Source organism: Choristoneura fumiferana, chromosome 7 (genome assembly GCF_025370935.1).
Source record: "Choristoneura fumiferana chromosome 7, NRCan_CFum_1, whole genome shotgun sequence".
NCBI classification, from domain to species: Eukaryota; Metazoa; Arthropoda; class Insecta; order Lepidoptera; family Tortricidae; genus Choristoneura; species Choristoneura fumiferana.
In genome coordinates, this window is record NC_133478.1 from 697,058 (window position 1) to 713,823 (window position 16,766).

At 40.2% G+C, this 16,766-nt stretch overlaps 1 protein-coding gene across 1 annotated transcript in view; it reads left to right on the plus strand.

Annotated features, from left to right (window-relative positions):
- LOC141429467 (uncharacterized) overlaps nt 1–16,766 on the plus strand; it is a 114,276-nt gene that overhangs the window by 93,336 nt on the left and 4,174 nt on the right. The window contains exon 14 of the mRNA XM_074089775.1: nt 16,297–16,410. Coding sequence (XP_073945876.1) covers nt 16,297–16,410 — 114 coding nt within the window. The remainder of the gene's footprint in view (nt 1–16,296; nt 16,411–16,766) is intronic.

Here is a 16,766-nt window from a genome sequence, read left to right on the forward strand (position 1 = left end):
TATTGTCTCTATTTTAATATTAGTAGACCAAAATACCCGATAGCCCTCATTGGAATACTCTTGGTTTTGTCCAATGCGAACAAGTTCTAACAGTCTAAGGCTATATTCCTCTCACAGGCAATCTCCCCTCCCTTCACCTCTGACCCTTTCCACAGCCTTACAATAAATAAAATTTTATTGCACAATTTTTCGCCAATAAATCGTTTCTTAGTCCAACAATATTAAACGAAAGGGAAAATAAATTAATAATACGGACAGATTAATTACCTTGCCCGCCGAAATTCCTAGGGGGAAAAATCGTAAATTCGTTAAGTAAAAATATCAAATTTAAAGTAATTACGAAATACTGGCCTGGGATTTTTATAATGAATCTTAATTGGTACTGGAGTGCGAAATATTGCTTTCAAACGTGGTTATGTCGATAATTACTCTGGGATCCACTTGAAAATTAATTATTGTTTATGAACAATTTGTGGGCAACTGTCGTTTTATAGGAATAAATGCCAACCACTATTCAATAAACGGACATTCTGTTGGTAGATAAAATCACCACCAGGCGCTTTTGCATTTTCATAAGTTTCTGTGTGTACCCGACCCAGTGTCTTAAATAAAACCGTGGCAACGAAATTATATGGTGAAACAACTTGCATTTATTTCACACATTCAGTGCCAAGCAGATTTTGCTACAAAGCGCAAAAACGCTGCTACGCGTTACGAGCGTAGCGCGTAGCGAATGCGGCAGCGAATGTGTTAATATACACATACACATATGTAAGTAATGCGAGTAATATCACAACTACCTACTATAAACACACACTCATACACTGACTTAAGCGCTTGAGCTTACACGCTGGCAAATATGCGGAACCTGGGGGCCTCGATTTGCTGGATTTTGTTTTATACTCTATACTTTTCATTTGCTTTTAGTCGTTTCAATGTACTTAGTAATTGTTTGTAGATTTTAGGGAACAGTTTTGGGTCCATTAAAGTCTTGTAGGTATCGCTACTATACCACGCGCCATATAAATCTGCCTCAAAGTTCATTACTTAATACTCACTTTTGACGCATTTTTAAGATACATTTTTTATGCGACGTCTTTACGTTACTCCCGGATTGTGTTCGAATCGCTTAACGGTATAGTGCCTATTCATTTATGGGAATTATACCTTTATAGTTTTTGTGGTACTAGTCGGGCCAATGAACTTTTAGGCATAGTTAGGCAGCGGAAGGTATAAAAGGCCTCACGAGACAGGCTCTGCCTAGTGTGGTGGTCATTGGCAGCTACTATACTTAAATAATGTAAAACTTTGTGGTAAATAAACGCTTATTTTATTAATTATTTATTAACTACGACTACGGATACCACACAACCGATCGTTGAAGAAATATTTGGCGAAGCTTGTCCAGCAGTGAAGGTGACATGATGTCAGAAACTCCTATCTCTTCCCTGTCTAAATATTAAACATCACGAAAGAACCCAAAATCATATCAATCTCTTGCTCACATTTGTCTCAAACGAGCGAGAGGGAAATATGATTTTAGGCTCTACTTTCGTGCCGTGTATACACAGAAATCCCATTATAGTCCGTAAATTACATGTTGTAGCCTGTAGCCCTATCGGCGTTCTATCTAATTGAAATGGGATCTCATCAATGCGTCATCTGAATTATATGCGTCACCGCGTCATTCGATTTACCTCAATATTATCAAAAGTGTCATTACAGCTTTCATTCATATTATTTCAACGCGTGAATCGTCAGTCTGGAAGTTAAATTGAAATTTTGGGATGGGAATTCTGGAAAAATATGTCATGGACTTCATTTATGTTGGGATAAATGTTCAGCGTTTTTTTTTTCGTCATTACCGTTTGACAAATATTATTATAACAGATGATGATCAAGGTTAATTTTTTATGAAAACTAAAGACAACACCGATGCTTAATATAGCGTGATCAAAATTCTTGCGATTTGTGCTAATAAACGTGGGATGGTAATGACGTTTAACCGACCGGTCAAAACGCTCGATTACGCTCAAGTACATACTCGTGAGAGTAGCGGGAAACCGGTGGATGCAAGTGGCGAGTTGTCGTTCATTGTGGCGTTCTAAGGGGGAGGCCTTTGTCCAGCAGTGGACGTCTTCGGGCTGATGATGATGACATACTAGTACAGACGGATGGACAGCTAGCTGTTGCCAGCGACTCCGTCGAATTCGTTTACCGCTTTCCCGAGGGAACTATGCAATTTTCAAGAATCACTGTATTGTAATGCATTGCACTAGCTTTTGCCCGCGCCTTCGCTCGCGCAGAATAAGTATGTAGTTTAAAACTTTTTTGATCCCACAGGAACCATACATTATTTCGGGATAAAAAGTAGCCTGAGCGTATATATTACCTGTATGCCATATTTTATGCAAATCCCTTCAGTAGTTTTTGCGTGAAAGAGTAACAAACATCCAAGCAAACATCCACCATACAAACTTTCACGTTTATAATATTAGTAAGATTGTACAGTCGACCAAACCAAATCATGTACCAGGAACCTTTGTGCTCCTATTTCATATTGACATCTCATTTTTGTGTTAAGGAAATCATAGAGAAACTGATTATTATACGTTAGTGGTACGTAAATCAGTTCGTTCAACAGTACATCTATACTTGTATTATTACTTTCTTTTTCGACTGGATGGCAAACGAACAAGTGGGTCTCCTGATGGTAAGAGATCACCACCGCCCATAAACATCTGCAACACCAGGGGTATTGCAGATGCCAACCTAGAGGCCTAAAATGGGATACCTCAAGTGCCAGATATTTCACCTGCTGTCTTACTTTCGAAAATACAAACTGAGACATGGCTGCACAGAAAAACCAGAAAAATAGACCAGCGCTGGGAATCGAACCCAGGTCCTCAGCAATCCGTGCTGCGTGCTATAACCCCTACACCGCCGCTGGACAGGAATCTAGACACGAATTTTTCCTATGCATACATATCTCAGGTTGCTTATTTCTACTACGCTACTTATGCAGCACTACCCACGCCAAAGCACAACAGTGCAAGCACTTATTCTGTTATGCGCATTACAATCAAGAAGTCACGCATGGCCTGACACTGCAAATTGCGGGTAGGTGATTAGTCTCAATAGTATTAATTATGATGGCTGGCTGACCTGCGCAGCTTAACATAATCTGATGTGATTGTATAATTATTTAATTAGTCCAGCTAGCTGCAGTTTGAATATGCATTTGGCTAATAAATCAGCATTAACAATCAAATAATTAATTTCGTGTGTTTTACCTATGTACCATAAAGAGTAATGCATATAATAAGCATTCCAAGACTTTCTGATGTGTGTATTTATACAATCTTACGTATAACTAAAAGCAGGGGTCTAAGCCTGCTCCTAAATGTCTCGTCCACGTCGACGGCTATAAGCCATTAGCTCCGGCTGAGAAAACGACACGGAATCCGTTAACGACCTAACAAAACTGAATTAAACTGAGACGAGTCGCTAAGTATAGTGACGGGCCAGGAAAACTACGGAAACAAGAAGGAAATACACACATACATACATATAATCACGCCTCTTTCCCGTAGGGGTAGGCAGAGACCACTTCTTTCCACTTGCTACGATCCCTACATACTTAAGAAGAAAATAGTCTAAAATATACATATGAATGTGTGCTTGAACCTCCGGGACTTAGTAGGGTGGACGGAAAGCGGCCGGACGGTCTCACATTGGTTTCTTGGCGGAAGGGGCGTTGTCTTCAGTGGGACGCAACGTATGTACAAGCACTACGCTGCGTCACATTTGAGACAAACTTCGCGGGTGGCTGGTTCTGCGGCTGAAAATGCTGCGAGGTTGAAACATGCGAAGTATTCTGCCTTGGAGCCGGTGTACGATTTTGTGCCGGTTGCGGTGGAGACAGCGGGGCCCTGGAGTTCGGAGGCCCTTGATTTGTTTAGGGACTTGGGTCGTCGTCTCTGGTATAGGCGGTGCGATCCCCGGTCTGGATCGTGGCTGGTTTAACAGGTGTCCATTGCTCTACAGAGGGGCAATGCTGCCGGGATAATGGGGACTTTGAACCGGGCACAATGCAAGGAGGGGATTTTTAGGTTAGTATTTTATTATTATTTTATCTCAAAGTCGGGGGTTTTCCAACTTTTTACTGGTTAGGTTATTCTGTACTGTGTCTTAATTGCCAACTATGAACTCCGGACTCCAGCTCTGCGATGTAGAAGGCAAGGGGAATTCGCCACACTATTTTCCCAAAGTTGTCATGAAGGTCCACTACAGATCCTCAACAGCCACGATCTTTCTGTCAATAGTGTAGCGACTTAGAAGAAGAGACTTTGGTCCTCCGTCAGTCTTATGGCCCCTTGCAAGGGAATTCGCTTCCCAACTGCGTCGATCCTGATTTATGTGGGCCCACATAAATGCAATCTGCTTAATTGCCGTACGATAAGGCATTGCACCTCCCACCTGGAAAGATCCTACGTGGAATACCTATTTGAAGAATAATTTTCATTAGGACCCCTTGAATGTCTACGCTGAAATACCTAAGTGTTTTCACGGAAACCAGCTTTTGCCCGTGACTTCAGTGGTAAAGCTTCTTCAGCTCTTTCATTGAATAAAGCAAAAATCCGGCAGTGGCTTTCAAACATCATCATTATCATCATCGGTATAAGTTAGTGAATATATAAGTTCCATTTACTATTTAGCAAAAAATTATGTTCAATTTTCAAAACACCTGTGTTATATTTTACGCAAATAAATGTGATTATGATTATAATTACAATCCCTTATGTTTCGCCATGGCCGTCCGTCCGTCTCCGACTTCGCTTAGAGACTGTTAAGCAGCGTTTCCACCAATAATTAAACACTTCATTTACACATCCTCGCACAGCACATCTCTGGTGGAAACAGCTGAGCAGAGCGAGGCGAGGTAAATGAAGCGCTTCTATTGGTTAATGAAAAACATGTTCCTCGCAACACATTTTCGCGCATCTCTGATGGATTTGCTGATTGAGTGCCAAAAAGCTGTTAATTTTGCATAAGTGTTTTGTAATACAATATCATTAAATATATCAACTACAAGGGCGAAGTGGCAAAAGATTTTTTTTTAAACACAAGTTAGCGTATACCTTCTCTACATTGTTATTACTTAATTATTTTTTATTTTTCCTTTCTCTCTACATCATCTTCCTTTATTATCAAGATGATACGCTGAAAATATCAGAACTCATAAAAGCAGCCAATCCAAAAAAACAAAATTCTGAATGGAATGAAAATAACGATTGAATTTGTCGCTCAAATCCTCTCTATTGAATGAAGCTACGATTCCGATTTAGCACTAAAGGTAGACATAAATACGGGGAATATCGAAAAAGGAGTTCTAGTGATGATTCCACCCTGCTTAAAATATTACTCCCGTTGTAGGTACTGGACCCGAATGATAAGAGTAAGCGGGGAACAATAGGTACTTAATCAAAGTGATATGGGTAAGTATAAAAATAGTTAACGCTTAAAAATAATAATTGAAGAAATACGTAATAAATAATTTTTGATGTAAATGCCAACTTTAAAATGGTTGTAAATACTTGTAAAATAAAAAAATGTTGATGTTGATCGACGTGATTTCGTTTCGTGTGCTCTGCCTACCCCATTTGGGAATACAGGCGTGATGTTTGTGTGTGTGTGTGTGTGTAAAATAAACTTAAGCCGATTCCGTATTGCCTAACGTTTTTGACGATCGCAATCAAATGTCAGATTTCGCATACAAAAACTGTTATTTGATTGCGATCGCGAACATCAGAAACGTTAGGCCATACGGCCTCTGTTAGGTTAGACGAAGTCGCGGGTAGCAGCTATCACAACATGAATGACGACCACATTATGACTTTTGTGAATTCCCAGAAGAATTTAGTAAATCACCGGAAATATTCAAACTGCCTGATCTTATGCTTTGTACAAACAAAGTCGTACATGAAGGCGAATTGAAACACTTAATCTTGTCAGGTTCCAAAAATCACCGTACGCACCTCTTGTCGCCTTTGTAAAAAAAAGTTAAGATTTAGTATCGAGCACCGTGATAGGTCATTGACGGAATTTATGTCAAACACAACGAATAATCACGCTCTGTTTTTTTTTGTCTATTAGGCACAACGTAACTGACCGTCAATACCGCAACAAAGTACTAGTCAGTCTGCCATATCACAACAGTTACTCAACTTAGGTTTTATATTTCGTAACAGTGTGCACCGGAAGTGCGTTACTATTACTTGTGCTACTACTGGACAATAACTCCTGCCTTGCGACGTGCCAAAAGGGTTTCTACACTGAGCCCCCCAGGGAAATCTTTTAGACGGCAACAAGGGCAAGCCAGGATTAACTTTCGTTTAATACGTCAATGCCCAACCTATCCCACATGCATTTTACATTATCAACTATTGGCCTGCGTTAGTTTTATCTTTTGTGTTCGGTGCCGCCGGCACGTCGGTCGGATGACTGGCAGTTGGCTGGTAAACTGTGGTTGCGACTGGCACAGGACTGGGCAAAGTGGCGTGAAAATTAAGAGGCCTTTACTCAGCAGTATGTGGATGTGGGCTGATTTGATTTACTATTAATATGTTTTTATTACGAACACATTTAAGAGGCACTGAAAACTAAACTAAAAACGAAACTGTCATATACTTAGGCAAGGTCCCGAAGATGCTGAACGCGTTTCCTCTTTGAATAGCTAGGCTAATTCTTTGTCCGAGGAAGCTGCCAGCTCTTCAGTCACCTGTGACGTCTACTAACCTTTTTGATTCTTTTTCTTAAGTTTTAAAGCGCTAGGATCCCACAGACCAAGGGTCTCGACACCGAATGGGACAAAGTCATATTCAGTGCCTAGACCCCTGTATTTGGATAATTTTGTCTTTTCAGCCGCTTCGGATGCTGCACCGGCTCTGTTGCAGGTTCCATGGAGATAGAAGAAGCCAGCGTGTCAGAGCAAGTAGCGTCCCACACTAGCACATGACCCATCTTCCATGGATTTGATTAATTTGCTATCTTAGTATCTTCTTCTTTCTTTCTTCTTTTTCAGGATTTTTATTCCACTGCTGGATGTAACCCTCTCCTAATCTCGTCCACTCCGTCCTAATTCTCCGTCTTCCTGAGCCAGTACGGTCCGGTGTAACTCTTATTAAATATTAATAACACGTCTTAACCTCTGAACCGATTTAGAGGAAAATTGCATAGTTCACACGGATAGCGATAAATGAATTATACGCAGTTGGAGTCGCCGGCGAAAATCTAGTGAAAAATACGTGGTGAGGCTTTTCCTTACTGATTAAGCCACTTTAGTACGGGACAACCAAAATACCCCTGATGATGAAAGAATCCATAGGAAATTAAAAACGGTTTGATAGAACCACGGAAAAAGAGACCTACTGAACTGCATGAGAGCAAGGATTTAGGGTAAAACACATGCGCACTTACAGGTTCGGCTTCTTCTCGCTGCTCCAACGCCAGGACCTTGGCTGGTAGTCCTTCAGCAGTCCAAGAAGAGACTCGATTCAGTCCAACAGCACGTGCGTAGGATCAAAGACACAGATCTCTGCCGCAATTGAGATAATCCAACAAATACAGTCACTCACACAAACACAGAAGCGCTCTGATAGATATAATTGTCCAAATTTTAGCGGATGGATATTATTTTCAGAGTTTTTTGTAGATTACAATAGCAATAGCTGCTGCCACGGCGGCGGTTAGCGAACATTAAAACGATCGCCCATTCTTCACATCAAACGAGAGCGAGATCGTCTACATACACGGGTGCGCATGTTAGAAAAGGATGGGATAGGACACTCTCATGCAGTTTTTTAATAAATAAGACAAATTACCTACATTGGCGCAAGCATCCCCCCGGCCTTGAGGTATCCTCGAAACAAAGAGGCGATAGAGTCAACAAACTAACCGAAGTGGCAACGATAACTATTGATCACTTATTACGATTAATGATTTTAAGTACCTAAATTATATTAATAAAGCAACTAACGGGTAAGCAAATAATTAAATGAAGAACAGTGCCTTCAAAGATAAACTTATGTATTATTATACTACTAATATTAATTAAAAGAATTCAACTATTGCGATGGCAGCGGGCAAAGTCTTACAACAGGTCGTTGAAGGTGCTGGTCTGCGTTCTTACCTCTGCCACCCGCACCACACCGTCCCTTCCAGGAAACAGTTTAGTAACCACACCGAGGGGCCACTGAAGGGGTGGTGCATTTTCCACATTAATTAAAACTATCGTTCCCTCAGAAATAGGATTAGAAGGTGTATTCCATTTTTCCCGAAGTTGTAAGTTATGTAGATACTCATTCTTAAAGCGTTTCCAATACGATTGAACTAAAGAATCTATTAGGGAAAATCTACTCAATAAATCAGGACGCTCAAGACTCAGATCAGCAGCCGGTAGATATGATAGAGCCGTCGTTGAGATAAAATGCGCGGGAGTTAGAGCGGTGGGTTCTGAAGGATCAGAACTTAACAAGTAAAGTGGGCGAGAATTGAGCACTGCTTCGACTTGACTCAATAGAGTCAGCATTTCCTCGTAGCTCAATATTTGCTTACCTATTACGCGAAATAAATGGCCCTTAATGGATTTAATATTCGATTCCCATAAGGAACCGAAATGGGGCGCATTAGGTGGATTGAGCTTCCAGGCAATGCGATTCTTAGCGAGTTCGTTAGAGAATGTTTGATAGTAATCATCTGATCTCAAAAACTTATGCAACTCGTCAAGATAAGAGCGGGAAGCCGTAAAATTAGTGCCGTTATCGCTGTATACATAAAGACAAGGACCTCTACGCGACAAGAATCGTTTAAATGCGTCTAAGAAACTGGCTGAGCTAAGGGAGCTGCTTAACTCGATGTGAACGCATTTAGTAACGAGGCAGATAAATATACAAAAATATGCCTTTTGGCTACGAACCCCTCGCTTGCGAGTCAAGGTTATATACAGCGGACCTGCGTAATCCACTCCGGTGTGGGTAAAAGCCTTGCATGGCTCTAAGCGACAAGATGGCAGAGAAGCCATCATCGGAAACGTTGCCTTGGGACGGAGTTTAAAGCAAGCGTTACATTTATGTATGCGAAAACGTACAATACGGCGAGCGGATAGAATCCAGTATCGCTGCCGCAGCAATGAAAGCAGCAGTTGTGGACCAGCGTGTAGATTTTCTCGATGGTAAAAATCAACAATTAAATCAACTATGTGCCCATTCCTTGGAAGCAAAACCGGATGTTTATGTGACTCTTCTAACGAAGAATATTGTAATCGGCCTCCGACATGAAGCAGGTCATCGTGCATGTAAGGAGACAATTTACGAATAAGCGGTGAACAATTTCGACCCCTTTGAACATTTTTTATGTCCTCCGAGAAATAAGTTTGTTGAACCGCTCTTACAATAGCCTTTTCAGCAACGTCAAGATTCGAGGCATTTATACTTTTAGCACACGGTAGTAGTTTAGCAAATCTTAAGACGTAAACTGTGGATCTTAGCAATTTATTCCATGACGAAAATTTTGAGCTCAATGTTATAAGTGGGTGCTCACATGGATCAGCAGTAACATGAGACTTAGTTTTCATCTCAGGTAGAGAACCTTGATTAGTCATCATTTTTTTAATAGGCCAGTTGTTGACTGGTAAATATAACCATGACGGTCCATGATGCCAAAGCGGATGGTCAATTAATTGAGAAGGCAAAAGACCGCGGGAAACACAATCAGCGGGGTTATCGGAACCCGCTACGTGATAAAATTTATCAGGATGTACGAGCTCCTGACATTGTGCAATACGATTTGCAACAAAATGTATTAAATCTATGGGGTGAAGACATGACCCACCATAGTGCGACTTCAGAAATCCGAAAATGCGTAAATATCATGAATGGGATGTCTCAGCGATAGGGCGTCGTACACCTTTCGCACCAACCTTGCTAGCAATAAAATCGCGCAGAGCTCAAGTCTTGCCAGCGTAACCGTCTTTACGGGGGCAACGCGGGACTTAGAACAAACCAAAGTTATTATCGCAGCTCGTCACCGTTAACGACTCTCAGATACAGTACACAGCCGTAACCACGTTCACTGGCGTCCCAAAGGCTAGTAATGACACCTTAGAATTTTATCTATTCCCATGAAGCGTGGAAATTGAAGTTGTGATAAAAGCGGAAGCTCAGAAACATATTGACGCCATGAATTCGCTATATGAGCGGGTGAGTAACATCCCAATCCAAATGTAGCAGCCACAACTCTTTTATCAATATTTAGCGAAAAGAATTACTGGGCCGACCAGACCTAAAACGTCAAATAAGCGGGCGGTAGCAGATAAAATTGACCTTTTGGTACAACCTTGTGGCAGCTCCGAAATAACAAATGAGAAATTGTCCGTCGCGGGGTGCCAACGAAGGCCTAAGATCTTAAAAACATCGTCACTGTCAAAGGATACAGCTTCCTGTTGTCGATGTGAAGCGGGGATCTGATGAAGCAGTTCGGGAGTATTACTGTTCCATTTAATTAAATCGAACCCTCCAGCCTTAAACATTTCTATAAGCTGGCGGGAAGTCTCAACCGCCTCATCTATAGAGGGAGCCGAGGAGACCAAATCATCCATATAGACGTCTCGTTCTACCACAGAGGCAGCCAGAGGGAATCTGCATCGTTCATCGTTTGCTAACTGCCGCAGAGTACGGATAGCGAGAAACGGTGAAGAGCTTAACCCAAAAGTCACTCGATTAAATTCATATATTTGTAGCGGTTCATCGGTAGAGAATCGGTACAAAATACGTTGAAACCTTCGATGAGAGGTTCGATTTCAATACATAAATACATTTGCCTGACATCTGCAAAAAAAGCTACACTAAAGATACGAACGTTTAGCAAAAGATGAAAAATGTCAGACTGCAGATTTGGACCAGAAAATAAAATATCATTTAGCGATAAATTTTTATCAGATTTTGCACTCCCATCAAGGACAATGCGTAGCTTGGTTGTACTTTTGTCGTTACGAATAACGGGTGATGCGGTAAATAATAAGACGGTTCGCTGTTATCTAGCGAATCAGACGCCACGAGAGACAAATAGTTCTTGTTTATATAATCGCGTATAACGTCATTATAGCGGTCGCGAAGTTCAGGAGACCTGGAAAATCTTTTTCCAACAGAGCGAAGCGGTTTTTGGCGATCGTAAAGGAATTACCTAGTTTTTCAGGATTTTCCTTAAAAGGTAGGGTGACCATATAACGGCCATCAGCGGCGCGGGTTGTTGTGGAGGTGTAGTTGTCCTCACACTGATTGTCATCAGGACTTAAAAAGCTTGCGAGGAAGTTCCTCTAATTTCCAAAATTTTTCCAACTCTTCCCGAGCGAGTCTTCCACAGAACGGACATGAAAAGACGCAGACATAGTCGTAGGGGGAGCGTTTGATTGTGAAACACTTACGTCACCCATTAAAACGTAACCCAACGTTGTTTGCAACGCAGTAGGCACATTTAACCGGTTATCCTTCCCGATTGTAAAATTTTGCAATATAAGTTGACTCCTAACAATACGTCGATCTCGGCGGGTTCATTAAATTGATCATCGGCTAACGCTAGTTTATGTAAATAATTGATCGATTGTGTATCAACACGCGAGTCAGGCAATAGTCCGGTAATGCACCGCACAACAAGCGGCTGCAAGTGATAGCTCTCCCCGCCTTCGAAGCGGGATGTAAAATCAAATGACGTCATGCCTAATATTTTTTGTGACATACCACCGAACCCATGTACCTCAGTAAAGCGATTACTATTATAAATAGGTAACGACAGTTTTTTGCAACATTTTTGTGTAATATAATCGCTTTGCGAACCTGGATCCACCAAACAGCGAGCGGTATGGTTACGCCCATATTTATCAATAATTATTATTTTTGCCGTTCCTAGCAATGTAGTAGACGGCAAACGAGTGCGGCTGTCACGAGACATGCACGCTGAGGTAGCGGTTGATGGGTTCTGAGACCCGGCCGAGTTCCCTTGCAAGCCGATTTCGACCTTATCCTTATCACTATTAGAATTAATATTCGGTTGTGGACTGTAATTTTTATTTTTATGTTGCGAATTGTTTGAAGTCGATTCTCGGTGAGCCTGTTTATTCGAAACATTAGGACGTCGCTTATCAAAATGAAGCAAGGAATGGTGACGTTGTGAACAATGGGAACAATTACGCTGTGAATTACAGCTTGAAAATCGATGCTTAGTGCTTAAGCAGTTGGTACAAAACCCGTGTTCTTTAACAAAGTTGTACCTAGTTTGCGGCGTTAAATTTAAATATTTCTGACAGTAATACAATTGGTCATGCCCAGTATTATTACAGTAAGAACATGGTACGGAACCATCGGTGTTAACAAAAGTATTTGTATTTGATCGACTAGTCGCAGGCGAAATAATTTTATTCCGACTATTATTATGAGTCGGTGCGGATTTAAGGGGCAGCGAGCCGTGCGGTTGAGAGCTGCATAACGCCCTATTTTGTTCATGCAAGAACTGGATAAGCGAAGCGTACTTAGGAATTTTTTCCTTGCGACACGACATTTCAAATGACTTAACTGTCTCCGAATCTAATTTCCGAAGTGCGAGATGTAATATTATAAAATCAGTTAAGTCACCGATATTTAATTGTTGAAGCGCCTTAATAGACGAATCGAAGTTGTCAATAAAGTTGTGATATCCATTACTTGTATTAGCGTTGCATTGTTTCGCATCGAACAGCTGATTAACGTACGTAGATGCCAGCGCCCGAGTATCGTTATACCTATCTATAAGCGCCGTCCAGATAACACTATAGTTGTCCGCAGTCGGCGCAAGACCAACGCATACGGACAGCGCCTTATCTGTTAATTTGCCGATTAAATAATAAACACGCTCGGCATCGGAAAGTTGCGGGTTGTCATGCACTATAGCTTTAAATTGTTGGTAAAACAGCGGCCATCGACGGATGTCTCCATCGAATGATTTTAAATCTATAGGAGGGAGGTGAGTTTTCATTGCAGAAGAACCTAGCTCCTCTCAGCGGCAACAGGACACCTTGCAGAAGTAAGGTTAGAAATAGTATGCTTTATTCGACTATACAAGTCCTCAAATGATGTCCATGACTGAGTGTCAACTGCAGCATCAGGATCTAACGTCAAGTTGGCATTATTATAGGAATCTAAAATTGCTTGGAACTCCGTACGTAACTGATCCATGTTTGAAGACGCGCTCAAGAACAAATTCTTGTCAGATTCATCGCTAAGATTCTTTTTTGACAAATCATAAATATGTTGACAGCGAGAAAATAATGCATTACGTTTTGCATAAAATATTTTATGCTTAACTTTCAAGTCCGAATTACTAGCAGTATGTTCTGATGCTCCCTTTAGACATTGCTAATTTTGCGAGAAATATCTATTAATGGGCACCAGTGGTCAGCCTCATAACGACTTTTTGAAGTTTGGAAAGCTGGCATTTTTACAGGATTCGCCGGAAAATGAAACGTAGTACATGATTGGATTAATTGTTTATTATAGTTTTTAAACAAAATATGTCAAAAACAATCTTTCTCTCTATAAAATTTATATTTAAATTCAAACAAAAAATGGCACTTTTTGCCAGTGGACAGCCTCTAAAATCCAATAATCAGCCTCGACGAATCCAGTATTCAGCCCTTATAACTATGAATAAGCATGAGATCAAAATGAGCATTATTTATATCAAAATCAACGATATTGCAGGTGGTAGGACCTTGTGCATGGTCCGCCCGGATTGCTACCACCATCTTGCTCACTAATCCTCCCGTGAAGCAGCAGCAGTGCTTGCACTTTTGTGTTTCGGCGTGGAGAGTAAGACAGCCGGTGAAATTACTGGCACTTGAGGTATCCCATCTTAGGCCTCTAGGTTGGCAACGCATCTGCTATACCTTTGGTGTTGCAGATGTTTATGGGCGGTGGTGATCTCTTACCATCAGGAGACCCACTTGCTCGTTTGCCATCCAGTCAAATAAAAAAAAAATTTAGGTCTCTCTTATTTCTTATAGCTAAATTATCAAAACAAAAAAAAACTCACCTGACCGAAATATTATTGCAAGCAAACAATCACAGTACTTATTTGTGTTCTTATTTTATAGAACTTAATCATAAAAACATCAATATTTATTTATATGGAAATCAACGACATTAGTATGTATGCATACTTATATATTATGTAAATAGTCCTCTCAGGTAAACATCACACGAAGGAGAAATAGGTCACTAGCAAATCTACTAATAGTACCCACTTAGTAAAAACTATTCTTAAATAATCACAGTCATAATCTTCCTAGTTTTTTATATCTCAACTCTCTTATACGAGTATATCAACAAACATATCTATCTTATACTCATATCTATCTAATCATCCGAACTGCTACTTGTATTTAAGATATTCATTATTTCCCGGTCATTTATTAATGTTTTTGTTAGTTTCTCTTGAGGATACGTTTGTCTTGGCGGCATTTTTAGCTGAAAAATATACAGAAATACTTCTCAATTACTGAAATACTAACTATCTAAATACATTTTATAACTATTCCAGGTAAAACTAAAATGTAGTCTACAGACGTCCTTAAAATACTACCTAAATGGGTACAATCGAAGACACTGTTAACTGTACATTTACAAACGAACATAAACCTTGTCGCAACGTATTAAAGTCTATGGGTGGTCAGTTAACAGTCTTCGTTTGTACCCAGCTAGATCGGGGCTGAATACTGGATCGGCAACACCTAGTGGCCAGCCGCGTAAAAATAAAATGTTTAATGCGGCTGACTACTGGGTTTTTTAAAGGAATATGAAAGAACATGCCTTACTAAATTTGAAAATTTAAATTTAACGGTTCTAATGACGCTATTTCTCGCAATTTTAAAAATAATTCAAGAATCCAGTGACCAGCCCCGGGGCCGACTATTGGATCTTTTATAAAAAAGTAGTACCCAATGGTCAGCCCCCACAATATTTACGAAAATCAGCGATATTTTTATTCAAATTTAATATAATTCAATACATGAAGTATTAAATAAAGCCAAATTGCATAAAAGACTATCACATTTAATAATAAAAAATGTTTTTTCTTACCTTTTAAGAGAACACCACGCGAAGTAAAAAATATGGCGGACATGACACTATTGCTCTTTTCATCCGCCGTCACCTGTATGAACGAGTTTATTTCTTCCCCCTGATCCCCTGCCGCACCTATCGTGTGGCATATTAACCAATGAGGAATCAAAGTTTCTATTTAAGTACACGTGATTCGTTTATTCTAATTGTAGCGATATTTGTGACAATAAACGACGCAAAAGGCTGACCACTGGTTCCTGGCTGGCCACTGGTGCTGTTACTAATGTACACGGCGGTTTTTAACCAAGACTTCAAAGTCAAAGTATTTATTGTGTGTTACATAAGGTAATACATTACACAGGTGTTATTACTTTTATTTAAGTTTATCTGTAATATAATAGTCAATACGACATACAATTTAGAAGCCCTCTTGTTCTGAGAGGAGGCCTGTGCCCAGCAGTGGGACGTATAGGCTGGGATGACATACAATTTATTACTACGGCTATGTAGGATCTAAAGTAATTACAATATTTCTTATATGTACATTATAAATGAAATCCTTGCACTTAACATTTTTTTTAATAAAAAAATATTCGTAAAGCGAAAGTTGAGATGAGGCAGCAATACTGGGTTAAAATACCAACTTTAGTTAAAATGTTCAGTTTTTAGTTGTCTACGTACTGTTTAATTTTCTTTAAGCATAAAGGATTCATATTCGTAAAAAAAACACATGCGAAAGTTTCACTTTGCAAATTCGTACCCTACAACTGTATGGAAACAGTTTTCTTTGATTTGTGGGTGTTCTAGTACTCTAACCTTAGTTGGTCTCAAAGAGTGTTTTAATCCTTGATAGAAATGGGACCGATTGGCATAAAAAAAATGAAACACCACATCAATTGACCTAGTCCCAAACTAAGCAAACGGCAACGGATAAACTTACTTATGTAGATAAATACATACTCAATACATTATTATACATCCAAGACCCGAGAACAAAAAAAATCTAATCTGTCGAGTTTCTCGTTGACTAAAGGTCTCTTAAGAGCATTTTCGCGTAGCAGCAAGGGTAGTAGCTGCCCTTGCTGCCCCGTCTCTACTTTCCTACAGGTACATATACAATGCTCATGTCGTATTGAATGGATTCCAGTGATCGGCGAACCCCCCACGTGCATGTCGGTAGCGGTTCCCTTCGCTATGCGGGAAGCCATCGTCGCTGCCAGGCTCGACGCCGGCCTGCCCGCCAACCAGTGGTTTCAGATCGGTAACTCTAATACTTAGGATTCAGTACAACCTCAGTTTGCAAAGGAGGGAATCCCTTTTTGGATTGAGGGATCCTTTTGCAAAATATTAAGCTTTGAAGTGATAAATTTTATTGTTAGAGCCAAGTGCCCTGAAAAACTGAAAAATAATCTTAATAATAGTATACAGGTTGGAAAAAATCTATGGCCCGTGGAGGGCAACTACCTAAATCCTTTAGTTCGCTAATTGTACTGAAAGGAATCATTCCTTTATTTTAAAAATGAAGCAAAACTGCATTTAAGGATCTTCTTAACTTCACAAACGTAAAGTACGCAAACGTACGCAAAAGTACGCGAACGGTGCGGAATCGCAGTGACG